The 14,985-nt window shown below is 36.9% G+C and overlaps 1 protein-coding gene across 2 annotated transcripts; it reads right to left on the bottom strand.

Moving 5' to 3' along the window:
* Positions 1–355: 355 nt before the first annotated feature.
* LOC140960902 (alkaline ceramidase-like) lies at positions 356–3,081 on the bottom strand. 2 transcript variants are annotated; one of them, XM_073419226.1, is made up of 4 exons: positions 2,857–3,081; positions 2,369–2,752; positions 1,531–1,856; positions 356–1,143 (listed from the first exon to the last, which is right to left on the bottom strand). In XM_073419226.1, the coding sequence occupies exons 3-4, from the start codon at positions 1,782–1,784 to the stop codon at positions 630–632; spliced, it is 768 nt and encodes a 255-aa protein (XP_073275327.1). In that variant the 5' UTR covers positions 1,785–1,856; positions 2,369–2,752; positions 2,857–3,081; the 3' UTR covers positions 356–629. The 2 variants fall into 2 exon arrangements, with proteins under 2 accessions (XP_073275327.1, XP_073275326.1); XM_073419225.1 differs by lacking the exon at positions 2,369–2,752 and having other exon boundaries at positions 358–1,143; positions 2,857–3,078.
* Positions 3,082–14,985: the final 11,904 nt, after the last annotated feature.

A 14,985-nucleotide genomic window follows, 5' to 3' on the forward strand; every position in this document is an offset into this window, starting at 1 on the left:
TACTTCATTCATCATTGAAGACATCTATTTATAGAGTAAATTTATAGAATTTGAATAGTTGATTACACGATGAAATATAAATCTTGTCTCCATAATTATCCACAATAAATCTATAACATACTCAATACTTAATGGGCCCAATATTTTATTTTACTTGAATTTCAAATCAATATTTTTCCATCTACACCCAAACGAACAATCTTTCCATCTTCACGTTTCAGCCGACTAAAAAGCATGTAAAGTCACTCGTTACTCCTCAAGATACATACAAACAATATCTACACGTGCTCACAAATATAACATTTTTTGACATCACAACATTGATTGTAAAATCCATACGCAAGAGGAAAAAGTAAAAACTCAAAAATTTTGAGACATCAATTAATCATTATATAGTTCAATCTATTGTGAGAGTTTATAAATATGGTACACAAAACCAAAATGCTATAATGTCAAAATCTAACCAATACAACCAAAAATACTCCCTACTAATTAATTTAAATTGCAATCTTCAAACGAATGAAAACAAGAACAAAATTAGTTGTGAGGACCAGCGTTTGCTAGACAGCATGTAAAAAGCTCGTACTACTTCCACGTGTGAGAGACATGGTTCGAATGAGTTGTAGCTTCTATTGGGACTTTGGTTTTTGAATCTTCACATAGGGAAAAATTCTGAAAAAGTATATTACTTCTGGGTTCCATTCCCGTTGATGAGCACGGCAGAACATCAGAAACGTATTGGCAAAGTATGAGTTGAAACCCATCAAAAAGTGCCAGAATGCATGGCCCTGAGGATTGAAGTACCAGCTTGTGATTTTCTTGCACAAAAGGCGGTCAATCAGCCACCATAGAGTTCCAAGCAGTAAAGTGATGACATACAACTTTGCAAGTCGCTTAGCTGATCTGTCTTCTGTGTGAATATAATACTTGTACATCCTAGGAATGCAAAGAAAGCAAAGCAGTGCATAGTGCAGCTTAAAAGCGATGTCGAAATGAACGAGTGCATGTGCTACAGCAAAGACCGCACCATAGAGAAACAAGAAAGTGGGCATTGTGCTCCGATAATGCCAATCTGGAGAGTATAGGATGTAAATATAAAGGAGCATTTCCCACACCATAGGTGTTTCGTCTCCTTGCTGTTGCCTGAAATTGAAATCCAAGTTATCGTCAAAAAAGGAATTTATGGCATTGCGAAAATTGTGGCAAGCTCAAACAGGGAACTAGTTTCACCATATGTGATATTTTTCACATCGAGTGCTTCTATCTACCTAAGAACTAGGTAGGATCTAAGGCATATCATCTCGTCACACTGCAATGTAATACACTTAGATATCCTGGATGAAAGTGATGTAAAGGATGACAGCCTCGGACCCAAATGAAAGAACAAATTTTAGTCATATTTCTGACCCTCAAATATAATATAATTTTGAGGTAAAAGCTTCACATGTATTAAAGAAAGAACAAAGAAAAATGATCATTCATAAATACTATAGAGTAAAAAAGAAGTCAATAACAAAAATCAGAACTTACAGCCGCTGCAATGTGGCATGATACAACATGCTGCCAATGGAAAGTATCATATTTGATATGTGAAGGACACTAAATCTTTTCTCAAAACGTTGTCTTAATGCATTCACGAGACCAATGAGTGCTAAAATGATGCACGGAACATTAGAGATGGTGTTGAAATACTCAGCGATATAGGAAGAGTAAGCATAATTAGGTTCACACCACTCGTGTGTTGATGTGACAGGGCCCCAAAAACTTGATACTCCACCAGTCATTTCTCAATAAGTAGGCCCAAACACTTAGCCCCTTTGAAAATCTTATCAGAATGTTGATACTCTCCACAATCCCTACAAATGAAATGCCGTAGAATCGACATGAATATATGCATAAGCCTAAACATACACAAAACAAACAAAGTACCTCCATAACAACTATCACACAGTATCACCTAAACCACAACGTTTGAATGCATCATAATGAAATAAAGCACACGTAAAATGTGGAAGCTAAAAATAAGAAAAAAATTATAAAAACCATCATAGGTAACAAATCCAAGGGAAAGAAGTCAAAACTGTCCCATGTAAGTACATGGGGGGGAGGGCGCGGTTCTCTTTATCAAAAAATGAAAGCAAAATGTTGTGTAGAGGGGGATTGATTCATATCATATACTCAATAAACTGAGAAACAAGAACCATGTCCTTCAACCCTTAACCATTAAGAATCAGATCTAGATGATGCAAGGACCATTGTCCTTAATTTCAATTCTTGACTCTCTTGGAAAAAAATAAAGAGTTTAATTACTTCTCTCTTAAAATAACCAACATTCTAAAACAAACAAATTCTTTGCATCAAATCGAACCTCTAGAAAATTTACTGCTCCAGGTAATATTTAGGCATCGATATATCTCTCGAATTTATAAACAAGAATCCTACAACAAATAGATTATTGAGGGTCTTGGGTAATCCAACCAGCATAACAAGGTTACAGTACTATCTGTATCTTTTAAATCGGAAACCAAAACTAGAACTTGCACCAGAATCCCAATTGTAATGTTCGACATTTCAGCCCATTTTCCATTCGATAGGACGATCCATCAATTAGACACGGCCAATTACAAGCCATATTAATCTTTCCCTCTACTCTTTCGAAAAGCCCATCAATTAATCTTCAAGTTCAGCACAAAAAACTCCCCCTGGTTACCGAGATCATTACAAAAATCAATCTCATCATTCAAACCCAATGCTATAATCGTAACAGAAAAACACAACAAATTTCACATATAATCGAAAAAAACCCCACCAGCAAATTCATGCGCTCACAAATACAAATTTAATCCGAACATGTACCTCAGAATTCAGATCCGGTTCGCGCGCACGGCACGCAACCCAGAAACCCTCGGAACTTTTATACGATTTTCAAATACGGATCCGTGCGTGCGATCGAGCAGAATTGCGAAAGAGGAATGAAATGATATGAAGTAGATTTGGGACAGTTTCATGTTTCAAAAGGGTTCCACATATCCAACTTCCACGTCCAACATACTTCGCCAGATTTGAGGTGTTCAGCACGCGATTGAAAAAACGCGCGTGAGAATCTATTCATCCCCAAATTTAAAATTTAATAATTTCAATAACAATTCATTTTAGGTTTTAAAGTGATCATAATTTATAAAAATAAAGTGATAATATTAATTTTTTTAAAAAAATTTCATTAAACACTTATTTTATGTATTTTTCTCTGATAATTAATGCACGTGAGAGCTCTTGTACGGTTCAAAATAAGATGATGTTATCCAACTGCATATAAATGTAGAGAAAATAAAAAATGACTAATTAAATGATTTTAATTACATGAATTAATTATGGTGTGAATGTTTACATGTTTAAAATAGGGTTTTCTGTTAGGATGCATAAAACTGTGTTTTTAAAAGTTATTCGAGACGCGATCGAGGAACGGAGACCGGAGACCATATGAGGGAAAATATTTGTATTAAATAATTAATTTTAATTGTTTAATGTGTGGTGTATTTTAATGAAATTTTCGAAAATGAGGTATTTTGATGTGTTTTTATACGTCGAGTCATATTTTAAATTGGTATTCAATTTTCGATGAAAATAGAGACTTTTGGAATTTCGGCTAATATTTTTGTTGGAAACTTAATTTCGGCTGTTTGACAAACCATTTATCTACGAAACGAACTGATCAAGTATTCGTATTAAGCAACTGAAGTATCACGTGAAGTATCAAGGCAACCGAATCCAGCTGAACTGAACTTTCGAAGTTAACTGACTGATCAGTTGAATCTAATTGGATTCCTGAAGACATCTGACTGATCAGTTGATTCACTCAACGCAAGCTTATCAGCTACTTTCATCAGCTGATCGCTCAGCCTTAACACGTCATCAAATGAGAGGGATGTTCAACCGACATCAGTACACAGACTGTAACTTATAGTGGAATGCCGCATTTCAGAGTCTACAGTGTACGATTGTCAGAAGAATATCGACGTGGCAAATCAACAGATATAAAATTCAAATATTATATCAAGTTACCGTTGGAAGAGAAGCCTATAAATAGGCGAACAGAGCAGCTGAAGCACACGATACACAAGAACTACTATTTTTACTCAAGCTGTTACTCTGTTGAAATCAAAAGGTCACTCTCTTACTAAGTTCTATCTGTAGCATTCAAGGCTACTATCTTTGAGCTTGTAAGCACACTGTAATCTCTGCTATATTATTAAGTTGTGCTAAGATCAGTCACGAACTGAAATAGTCTGTTGTAACTAAGAGTTTCAGTTGTGGCATTGATAAGACCAAACTGACGTGCGTCAGTACAAATATTGTATTCGTTCAAAGTCTTTTAGTAGAAATCCTATCTTCGTGATAGAAGGGGTGACGTAGGAGTTATTCCATTCTCCGAACATCCAGAAACATATCGCGTGCTTTTTACTTCAGTTACCTTTTATTTTAGTTATTTTATCTTTCATTCAGTTTACTTCCGCAACTGTTTTCTCAGTTAAACTGATTGTCATTGACTTACGAGATATTAAGTTTCAGTTTGTCATTAAACTGAACTCAACCTTCGAAAAACGAACATAATCTGTGAGTGTTTATTCAACCCCCCTTCTAAACACATTTCACTTATTAACCGATCCTTTCAATTTTCATAAATGTTCCTAACCTAAATATTTTAAATATTAACTAATGGACTTAATGGACCTATTATATTATGTTAATGAATCTAAGCTTGCACCATGTATTTTCTATCAAATAATCAAGGCTTCCAAGTCTTTTATTTCCTTCAAACTCACGCCCTATCACCTAGAATATAGGACTCTCCCATCAGCACAAACCACACGAAAATTTTGAGAGGAATTCACGCAATTTTGAAGAAAAATTCAGCAAGCTTCTTTTCTCGTCTCGCCGTCAACGTCCCTCGCATCGTAAGTTGATTTCTGTGTGTGATATATGCAAAGACACGCCTTAATATTCTTTCAAACATCTTTCACACTATATAATGTATATTTAATTATCCTTGCATGAAAAATATGATGCACTACTTGTATTTTCGTTTTTAGGGCTATATATGCATAAAACTAGAGTTTTCTCATTTTAAAACTCTTGCTAATGCACAAAGGGGCTGCCATGGTAGGGGTACTTGAGAGGATGTTTTTTCACATGTTTAAGGGTCTCTAGATGCATAGATAAGGGATGCACGTGAAGGGCTGATGGCTTGAACGAAAATTTGGTTTTAAGGGAGGTTAGGGTTCCGGTCATGGTGGCTAAGGAAGAGAGGTGAAACGTCTTGTTATTCGTTTTCTTAAAAAGTATTAGAAATTTTTTTTTAAAACCCTCAAGTTTTCGGCCTATATATATATATACATATACATAAATTACTTTTGCACCATTTTTAAATAAAACCTCCAACTAGTACTTGAAAATCCAAAGGGAATAGTCAAACAAGAAATCGTAAATCGTTTTACCAAACCTAAAAGCAATAAATGTTGAAAAGTGTAGCCCATACAAAACCTCTCAAAATCTCCCAAAAATATAAATAAAATGTCGTAAAAATCTTTAACTTACAATCATAAACTTAAATGCGAAAATAGAAGCGCTAGTCCTCGGGTTATGTGCACCGACAGTCCAGCAATTCACTCGTCAAGACCTCCAATTTCATAGTTATTTATATCACCTGCATCATACACACCTAGTGAGTCTAAAGACTCAACACGTCCTATCTTTGATAACAAGTAAAACGTAATACAGTTAACACATAAAAGTGAAAAATACTTGTACTTAAAATATCATTTTCTTATTAATGCATAAACTTTAAACTTAAACGTTTTCAAAAAAAACATAAACATATCACATAAACATATTCATATTCATATCCGTATTTATTTTCATGTTCATGTTCGTGTTTGTTGAATTCAGATCATGATTGTGACTCGTATTCTTGATCGTATTGAGCGATGGATCCATCAAAAGAAAACCACAGTACTGGGCGGCGGGGGACACCAGCAACACTCTCACCGATCAACTGGGCCCTGGCCTACGTATTAACATATTCGTATTCGTATTCGTATTCGTATCCGTATCCAAGTAAACACGATCGTCGAGCTCCCACTAGGACCATAACCCTCACGATATTTCCAACGTGTAGTAGTCACAATCCCTTCACGTACTTCAACATGTTATCACCACTTAATAAAAACATGCATATACGTATCGTTTTTATTTTGAAACCAAGCATGCAATATATCTTTTAAATGTCCAATTTAACCCTTAACAATCAATGAACATTTAAAAATCATATTTTAAGATATAAAAATTCATAAACATGTTACATAATCATATTAGCATATAAAACAACAAATAGGGCACTGCCATGACATTTACAAATTTTCCGGTGTAAAAAGATCGTTTTACCCCTGGACATGACATTTTACGTTTTTAACGTTTTCTTGATTTTCTTGACTCTAACATGTCCCAAATAATTATTTAAGCCTAAATTAAAATTCCAATAATTTTATTTTGTTTAAAAACGAGGCTTTTTAATAAATTCGTAATTGGACGTTTTTGAAGGCGTTTTAATCCCGAAAAATTCCAAACTTTAATATAAAATTCCTAAATTCTAAATTTAATCTTTTTATATTATTTTAGCCCTCGTGGACCACGACTCGACCCCCATGAGCCGTGTTTCGATTATTTTAGCTTTTGAAAGCCCTAACTTGACCTATTTTTTTCAACCCCGAGCCATGTCTCGATTTCCTTGAGCCACCCTCAAGCCATGTTGAACCAAACCATGACCAACACCCTTAGGCACCCTACTGGACCCTAGGAACCCACAGACCAGACCCCTGGGCTTGAACCGAAACTCCCCAACCACATACCTACGATGGCCGAGAATTCTATTTGGTGTAGGAACATTGATGCTCTCTTAGGACTTAGCCAACCAACCTAGCCCCTGAACCGGCCGCTCAAGCACTTACCTAGGACGCTAAGGACGCACCCTAGCCTAGACCTTGAACCGCAGGCCGAGCCCTTGACCTCTGCGCAAGCCTGCAACCTGCGCGCAATTGGAAAGCTCTCCGGTGGGAGTCCTTACAGCCTACTTAGCTCGAGTCCTAGCATTACTAGGACTCTTGCTCTGACTCTCCCACGACCCTGGATAGCCCCTGGTCCCAGCCACGGCAGCCACACCATGAAGAACCAAAAACCGCACCCTTGATCACCCATGATAGCAACATGCACCCAGCTTACGTTTTTTTTCTTTTTCTTTTCATTGTGCAGGGTTTTGGTGATGAATTAAGACTTTAAATTCATGTAAAACAATTCTTGATCAATACCTATATCATGACAGCCCCTTTATGCACATAAACAACACAATTTGGATAAAAAATCCTACTTGAAAATTCATGTTATATGCAAAAACGAAACTTGAACAAAAGTGTCACTTGTTTCTCAATCTTTTCATGCATAAAAATATACTATGGTGTGATGATGTTTTGAAGGAAAGAATAGGCATGCCTTTGCGTAATTTACGCAAGAAAACCGTTGACGATGACGAAGAACTGAGCAAGACCTTGGCTTGAATTTCCCTTGAGCTTGTTCGATTATCCTTCCTCCCAAAGTGTGAGTGGTGTGCCGTGTGATGGTGAGGAGGTTTTTCAGAATTCTAGGCGTGAAGAATTGTGGGCTTTGGGGGTAACTAGCTTATTATATATTAATTAAACCCTTAGTTAAGATTAGGCCTATTAAGCCAACAATCTAGGCCCATTAGTTTTAATTAGGATTTAATTAAATATTTAAAATAGTTTTAGTAAAAATAAGTTAGTGAATTTAATAGCCGGGTTGCCAAAAAAGTTCGTATTTTTGTGGAAAAACCAACGCCGATAAAGTTTACGTCCCGGCGTATAAAATCACCTCAAAACCCCTTATTTTTTAAAAATAAGAAAAACCCACAATCATATTTTAAATAATCAAAAATCATTATTCAATAAAAATATTTTACATTTTTCAGTCCTTAGTCCCCGTTCCTCGATCGTCACTTGAGTATTCCTTAAAAATACAATTTTATGCATGATGATAATAAAATCATATTTAACATGTAAACATGTATGTCACATAATCAAATAGCAATTAAAATCAGTTAATTACTCATTTTTCATATTTCCCAGATTTGCATGCAGTTGGATTACGCCGTTTTAATTTTGGGCCTTACAAGAGGGCTATGTGCTACAGTTGGGACATGTTCAAGGGTCCTAAGAGAGGCTAGTCAAGGTCCTAGTGTTAGACTTAATTTTGTTGTGGAGATGCTAGTACAAAACCAGTAGATGTAAATAAGCAGAAAACTAGAAGCACTTGTATCGCGCTAAAACCAGTAGCAGCATTTATCAAGTACTGCTTAATCTAATTAACAAATGACTTCTTAGCTAAAACCAAAACTAGAAGAAATACAAACCCGAAATAGACACTAGCAGATTGTTGCGTATCTCAAGTCTTTGAATATTACCGTTAATCTATTAACGTGATACTAGCATTTATTGCTTCATTTAATGCCATTAAATGTTGTACAGGAACATTTAAGACGGCTTACCATTTTTTGTATGAACTGAGACTGATTGCTTTAATGTATTCTGCAGGGTCCATTTTCAGCAATAAAGCTGAATCACTGAAAAGTCAAAAGAGCCGTTCAGATTTTGATGTTGGTTTAAGCCTATATATGAAGACAGAGCACTTTTCAAGAAACAAGTAGTGAACGAATCTCAATCAAAGAATATCATTCGAGCATCGCTTATCTCAAAAGCTCAACACTGAAAAAGCAGCACACACTTCATTGCATACACTTGATCATTTGAGATCATTTTGTGCTAGCTATTTTCTTTATCTCTTCTTAAGCTATTCACTTCATTAATAGAAGAATTTGTAACTGGAAAAGAGTTCTTTCCAGAACTTAAGATCTTTCAAGTAGTTGAATTGTAAAACTAAGAGTTTCAGTAGGCGAAGGGTAAGTCCTGTTGAAGTGGGTGTGTACAATTGTTGTACTGTATTCACCAAAGTCTTTTAGTGATACCTTCTGGAAACAGAAGAAGGGGAGACGTAGAAGATTCATCTTTGAACTTCCAGAAACAAACTTTGTGTCATCTACTGCTTTTCTGTTTCACTATTTTTCACCCACTAACCCACAGATCGTTTCCGCACATTATCTTGTGATCTGCTGGTCTTTAAATTTGAACAAGAATCTGCTAGTATCTCTAACAGGACTCTAGCACATCATTCTGAAAAATCGATTAAGTTTGGCGTTGAGTTTATTCAACCCCCCCTTCTAAACTCAATCCGATCCTCAACACCTAGGTTGATCGCATGAGGGCTGGTATGAAGACTAGGGAGGAACCGTACAAGAGGAAGAGGCACACTTGGATTTTTGTCACGGGTGAAGGGCTGGGCACTCTTGGGGCTGTTAGGTTCGGTCCAATGGCTTGTTATTTGCACGGTCATGGTCCTAGGAGGGTGGTATAGGGGCTGGACTTGGTGGATAAGGGTTGGGGCCGAAGGTTGCATGGGTAGGAGGATAGGGTTTTCGAATTAGGATAAGAAAATTCAGTAGCTGAACTAGGCATGATCGAAGGTCTTAATTAGCTTGATTTGGATTGTATACGGGATAGTTAGGTGTTATTAAGTTATGGTTCAAGTTTAGTTAAGTTTCGAGTAAATATGGGTCAAAATCGGGATGTACGTCTAAACTTTTAAGTACGGATTTGGAAATTAGTCGAGGAGCTTAAGTTTACGTCTAAGAAATATTTATGATAGGATATGTTAATTGCTGAAAGTGTGTTTAATTAGAAAGGAAGGTTGAATAAACACTTAAAGATTTTCACAGCTTCTTCGAATATTGAGTCAGTTTAGTGATAAACTGAAACTCGAGAATCTCGTCAGTCAATATCAGTTGGTTAACAAGAAAGTATGCTGAAGTAAATCAATTGAAAGATAAAATATAAAACTGAAATAGGAACACAAGAATTTTATGGATGTTCGGAGATTTCACACAATCCTACGTCACCCCTTCTATCACAAGGATATGATATTCACTAAAAGGATTTGGGCAAAGACCCAGTTTACAACTGGACTTACAAAAATACTTAACACAACTGATCTCTGTAAGATCGAGTTTTACAACAGCAAGTATGTGCAGTGTGCTAGAAGCTCTGAATATAGCGTGAATGCTATTTGATAAAACAGTAAGTGTGAGCTTTGATTTTTTTGATAATTTCAGCAGAGTGATAGCAAGTAAGTCGCGAGTTTCGTAGTGTCTCGTGTTTTTTTCAGTTGCTCTTCTCTGCTATTTGTAGGCTTCTCTTCCAACGATAACCATAAATATATTTGAATCTTTTCTATCCGTTGTTTGCCATGTCAACATTCTTCTGACATTCGTACACTGCAGCTTTTCTGAAATGCGGCACTCCCACTATAAGTTGCAGTTTGTTTTGTAATGTTGTCGGTTGGATGTCTTTGTTGTTGACGTGTACAGTTGAGAGATCAGCTGATAAGCAACAGCTGATAGGCTAACAACTATTTGTAGCAACTGATTAGTTTCTAATTGATCAGTCAGTTGTCTGCGTAGCTTAGTCACGCTTGTTCAGTTGCCTTAGCTTTTCTTCACATTAATCTTCAGTTAAGGCAATCAATCAGTTAGTACACTTATTTTGATCAGTTACCACCAGTCTTCTTGATCAGTTAGTTCGATCTAATAAACAATCAGTTTGTCAAACCACCGAAATTTAATTTCCAACAATTTTCCCATTTTAGGTGTTTGACAAAACTTAGAATTATTGAACTGATCAACTGAATATTTGTAGATAAAATAACTTCTTCATTGATAACTCTTCCAATGTACAGATTCGTACAAAGAATGAAAGAATAAAGAATCTTGTAACTATCAAAATCTTCCATAGTCTTCAACTGAATAGATGTAGAGGCTGTCTTCTAACTGATCTCCTATTTCTTAGCTCTTTTATCAACTGGTGGTTGATCAGTTGATTGACTTGGTCTCTTCATAGATTCCTTTGACTGAGATTGCTAAGCTTGCTGAGCATCTCCTTTATCTTCCCCCTTTTTTGTCAAACGCCTCCACCTTCTTGGATAATGTTCAAACTTCTGAGCTGATATTTGAAACAGCATTCATCAAAAGATCTTGCATAATGTCCATTCGCTTGGTGAGAGAATTCTGCAAGTAATTGAAGCTTTTGTTGAACATCTCCTGAGTATTGAAATGTGCTTCAGCTGATGCTCTGTCTTTTTTGATTTGATCCATATGGAAGAACAAGTTCGTAACATCTGATGTGATCTTTTGAAGACTCTTGAAAGTGTTCTCCTTCATGGTATCAATCTTCATTGTATGCATCAGTTGAATTGATTTGATGCCTGAAATAGAAGTCATCTGAAAAGTGCAAGAATTGCACTTAATTTATATGTTAATCCATTTGATCTATGCTGGTTTAAAATAGATTTATGCTTGGTTTTTGTTGTTTTTTTGTGTAGTGCAGGGGATATACAACTTTGAGATGATTTAGAGTAATCAGAGATGTTTTTTGAGAGAGCTGCAGCGCCAAAACAAGAGCCACAACGCTCATTTGTTTGAAAGGCGAGCGCCTAGGTGCTACCCAAGAAGCGTCGCGACGCAACATTGCCGAAGAATAAGCGCCTAGGAACAGCCCACACAGTGCCGCGGCGCCTCAAGGCCGAGAGACAAGCGCTTAGGCGCTAAGGAAAAAGCGCCGCGACGCTAACATTCAAAATTGACGGGCGCTTAGGCTCCACTTATTTAGTGCCGCGGCGCTAATGGCGGCAAAACAAAGATTAATTGGGCTTCGACTCACGGCCCAACGGGGGAAATAAAAAGAAAACAAGGGTTCAGATTTGGGGGACGCCGTTTTTGGAGAAAATACAGAGAGGAGAGCAAGGGCTAACACGAGACGAAGATCCAGGCGCAAAGATCGATTACAAAGACGAAGAACGACGAATTTGGGGACAGAGACGACACTTTGGATTTGTTATCTGTTCTTTCGTATTTATAATTTTTCATATTTCGATGTCTAAAACTTTGAACATGCGTTGTTTTTATTTAGGTTTCGTCATGAACTAATTTTCTATTCTAGATGATGATGTAGCTTTGTGGATACGATAATTTGACTCGGTTTTTATATGATTGAATTCCTTCTCATTTAATTTTTTTTTCTTTGTGTTTATTCTACTGCAATCTACTGGCCATAAATTGTATGTCATCTGATTAATTCTATACTTCGGGAGAGGGATTAGGATTATAGATCATTAAAAACACATCGTTGAATGTTTATAGCGTTCGGAAGGCGTATAACTTTAGCGAGGCTTACGTAAGAGCATTGTTTGCATTTATCAATTAAACTTAGATTTGATTAGGAATAATTGAATCGAAGTTAGATTGATACAATTTATTCGTCACTTGAGAAAGGGAGAATAAAACAAGTAAGTGTTCTTAGCTATTAAATAAGTGGAATTCGTGAATATAAATTGAACTGAACATAATTATCGTGGACAATTAGTGAAATCATTTTTCTAGATATTTTCTCTTCTGGATATTTTCCTCAGTTTGGTGATTAGTTAATAATTTTGCGATTCATTAATTCCAAGTAAACCAACCTTTTTATTTGATTTTTCTAGATAAAGTCGAGAATATTTTAATTACAAGCACTGATATACGTTTTTATACACACTCCTCGTGGGATCGAGCAATCAAGAAAACACGCAACATCAGCATATTGACAAAGTTGTTCCGAATAGCATGAATCTCTTCAAACATTGATTCAGGTTCTATATGAATACCAGGAGACATGGCTCAGAGGTTTCTGGTGCCTCTTCCCGATTTTGTTTATAAAAAATCACCAACTCCCTATCAGTTGTTTCAACTTCTGTTACTTCGAGAACATCTTCTGTTATAACTTCTTGAATTTGAGGAGGAGAAGAAGTAGTTGGATCAGCAGCAATATTTGAAGCTTCTTCAGTTAGAGGATCACCTGAGATAAAAGATGGCTCATTAACAAGCTCATTAGCTGATACACTGTCTGGTCTTTCAGCTGATTGACCAGCTTGAACTGTTTCTTCAGGTTGATCCAGAACAGTCTCTGTGACTGGTTGTTCGGTCAAGCTTGGCTCTTCAACAGGCACTTTCTGTTCAGTTACTACTTGTTCAGTCAAGGAGATTGACTGAACTGGTTCTTCAATTTCTGAAATAATTGCCAGTTCACTCGTGGCAGACGGCTGAGCTGGCTTTTCAGTTGGAATCAAAATAGCCTCTTTGGCTGGTTGTTCTGTCCCCTTTGGCTCTTCAGTTGGGACTGTAGATAAAATATTAAGTTGAATATCAGTGGCAACTGATTAGATAACCTCGTCGATGTTGGCCAAAGATAAGCGATAAGTCAGCGTCGGTGTACAACTGAACTTCATCAGAGGAGGATTGAGGAGCAGAAGAAGATGGTTGGACATCTTTGGTTGAAGGAGCAATTGCTTGTTCTGATGGTTCAGCAACTGGTTCCTGAGTTGTCTTCTGGGCTTGGACTGAGGGTTCAGCTTCTTCTTCAAATAAATGATTATGAGAACTTGCTGGAATAGTCAGTTCTTGGTCCAGTTTCCATTGTTTGATCGACATCTACAAAGAGATAAGATCCGAGTCCAGCTGATCATATACTGCCTTGTCATTAAAAGCAGTTGGACTGGTAGGATCATAGTTTTGCTGCAGCTGAACAATTATCTTACTTAGCTTCTTTGCACGGATTTGATCAAAGAAATATTTCTTCCATTGCAAGGCTTGTCGAATCGATGAAGCTTTGACTTTATAACAATAGCCTCCAGTTTGATAAATTTCTGCATAACTGACTTCTTCTCTAACTGCTTGGCAAACACATCAGTTCTGAATCAGAACCATTCCTCATAAGCTTTCAGCTTATTCTCGAAAAATTTATTGATCTCGGTCCAGATGAGATCATTGTGAGTTTGGATCACATTAGTGGGTCGGGGCTCTTCAGTCATCTTTCTCTTTGTCTTGGTGTCAGTCAGGGCGTGAGGGATGTTAAACCTGAAGAAGTTGCATCGATATTTTCTCTGATCACTACCCCCTATGATCTGGCAAAAGGAAGAGAAGTAGGGCCTGTGATAGAGATAAGTGGAGCTTGAATTCCAGCAGATTTCTTCTTTTGTTGAAGAGCAGCTGAAGTATGTAACTAAACCTCAGTTGCAGTTTTGGTTGTAATCGCCCTTAGCGGTATAGCCTTGATTGGCTGTTCAGCTGCAGGTTGCATTAGCCTCTCAGTTGGAATAGTGGCCAGTTCAGCTACTGGTCTGATTTTTGGTGTCCTCGGCTGCTCGGGAATCTTCGGGGAAGGAGTCTTATCAGATTCTGTTTAGCTGACAATCAATTTCCTTTTGATTGTCTTTTTCTGTGAAGGCTTCTTGGCTTTCTGAGCCTCCTGCGTTCCGATCTCTTTCTTGATCTTCAAAAATTTCTCAGGATTTATGTCCAGCTTTGTCTTTGGTGGTAGGACATTTTTGGCATTGAAGACTTTGAACTTGGATGATCTTTCAGATTCATCAGCCACCATCCCTTTAGTCTTCAACAGATTGCTGAGTTGGATAGCAAATCCCTTGGACTGCTTGGACGACTGGAACATATTTTTCAAAGTACTGAAGATGATGTATCTCCAGTTCAGTGGTTTTTCGGCCATGATGGCAGTCATGGCTTGAAATTTTTCCAGTGTTAGGGCAGCAAATGACCATGCCTTGGCCAATAAGCCCTTTGCTACTATATCTGCCAGCAGCTGTACTTCTGGCTACAATTCCTTTTTAGGATCGGAGATATTAATTGTAGAACCCGTAAATCAGACTACGTATAAACCATGCATAATTTCTAGTATTTTAAATTAAAAATGATTTTTTTATTAT

This window comes from Primulina huaijiensis, chromosome 16 (genome assembly GCF_012295235.1).
Source record: "Primulina huaijiensis isolate GDHJ02 chromosome 16, ASM1229523v2, whole genome shotgun sequence".
In the NCBI taxonomy this organism is placed as follows: domain Eukaryota; kingdom Viridiplantae; phylum Streptophyta; class Magnoliopsida; order Lamiales; family Gesneriaceae; genus Primulina; species Primulina huaijiensis.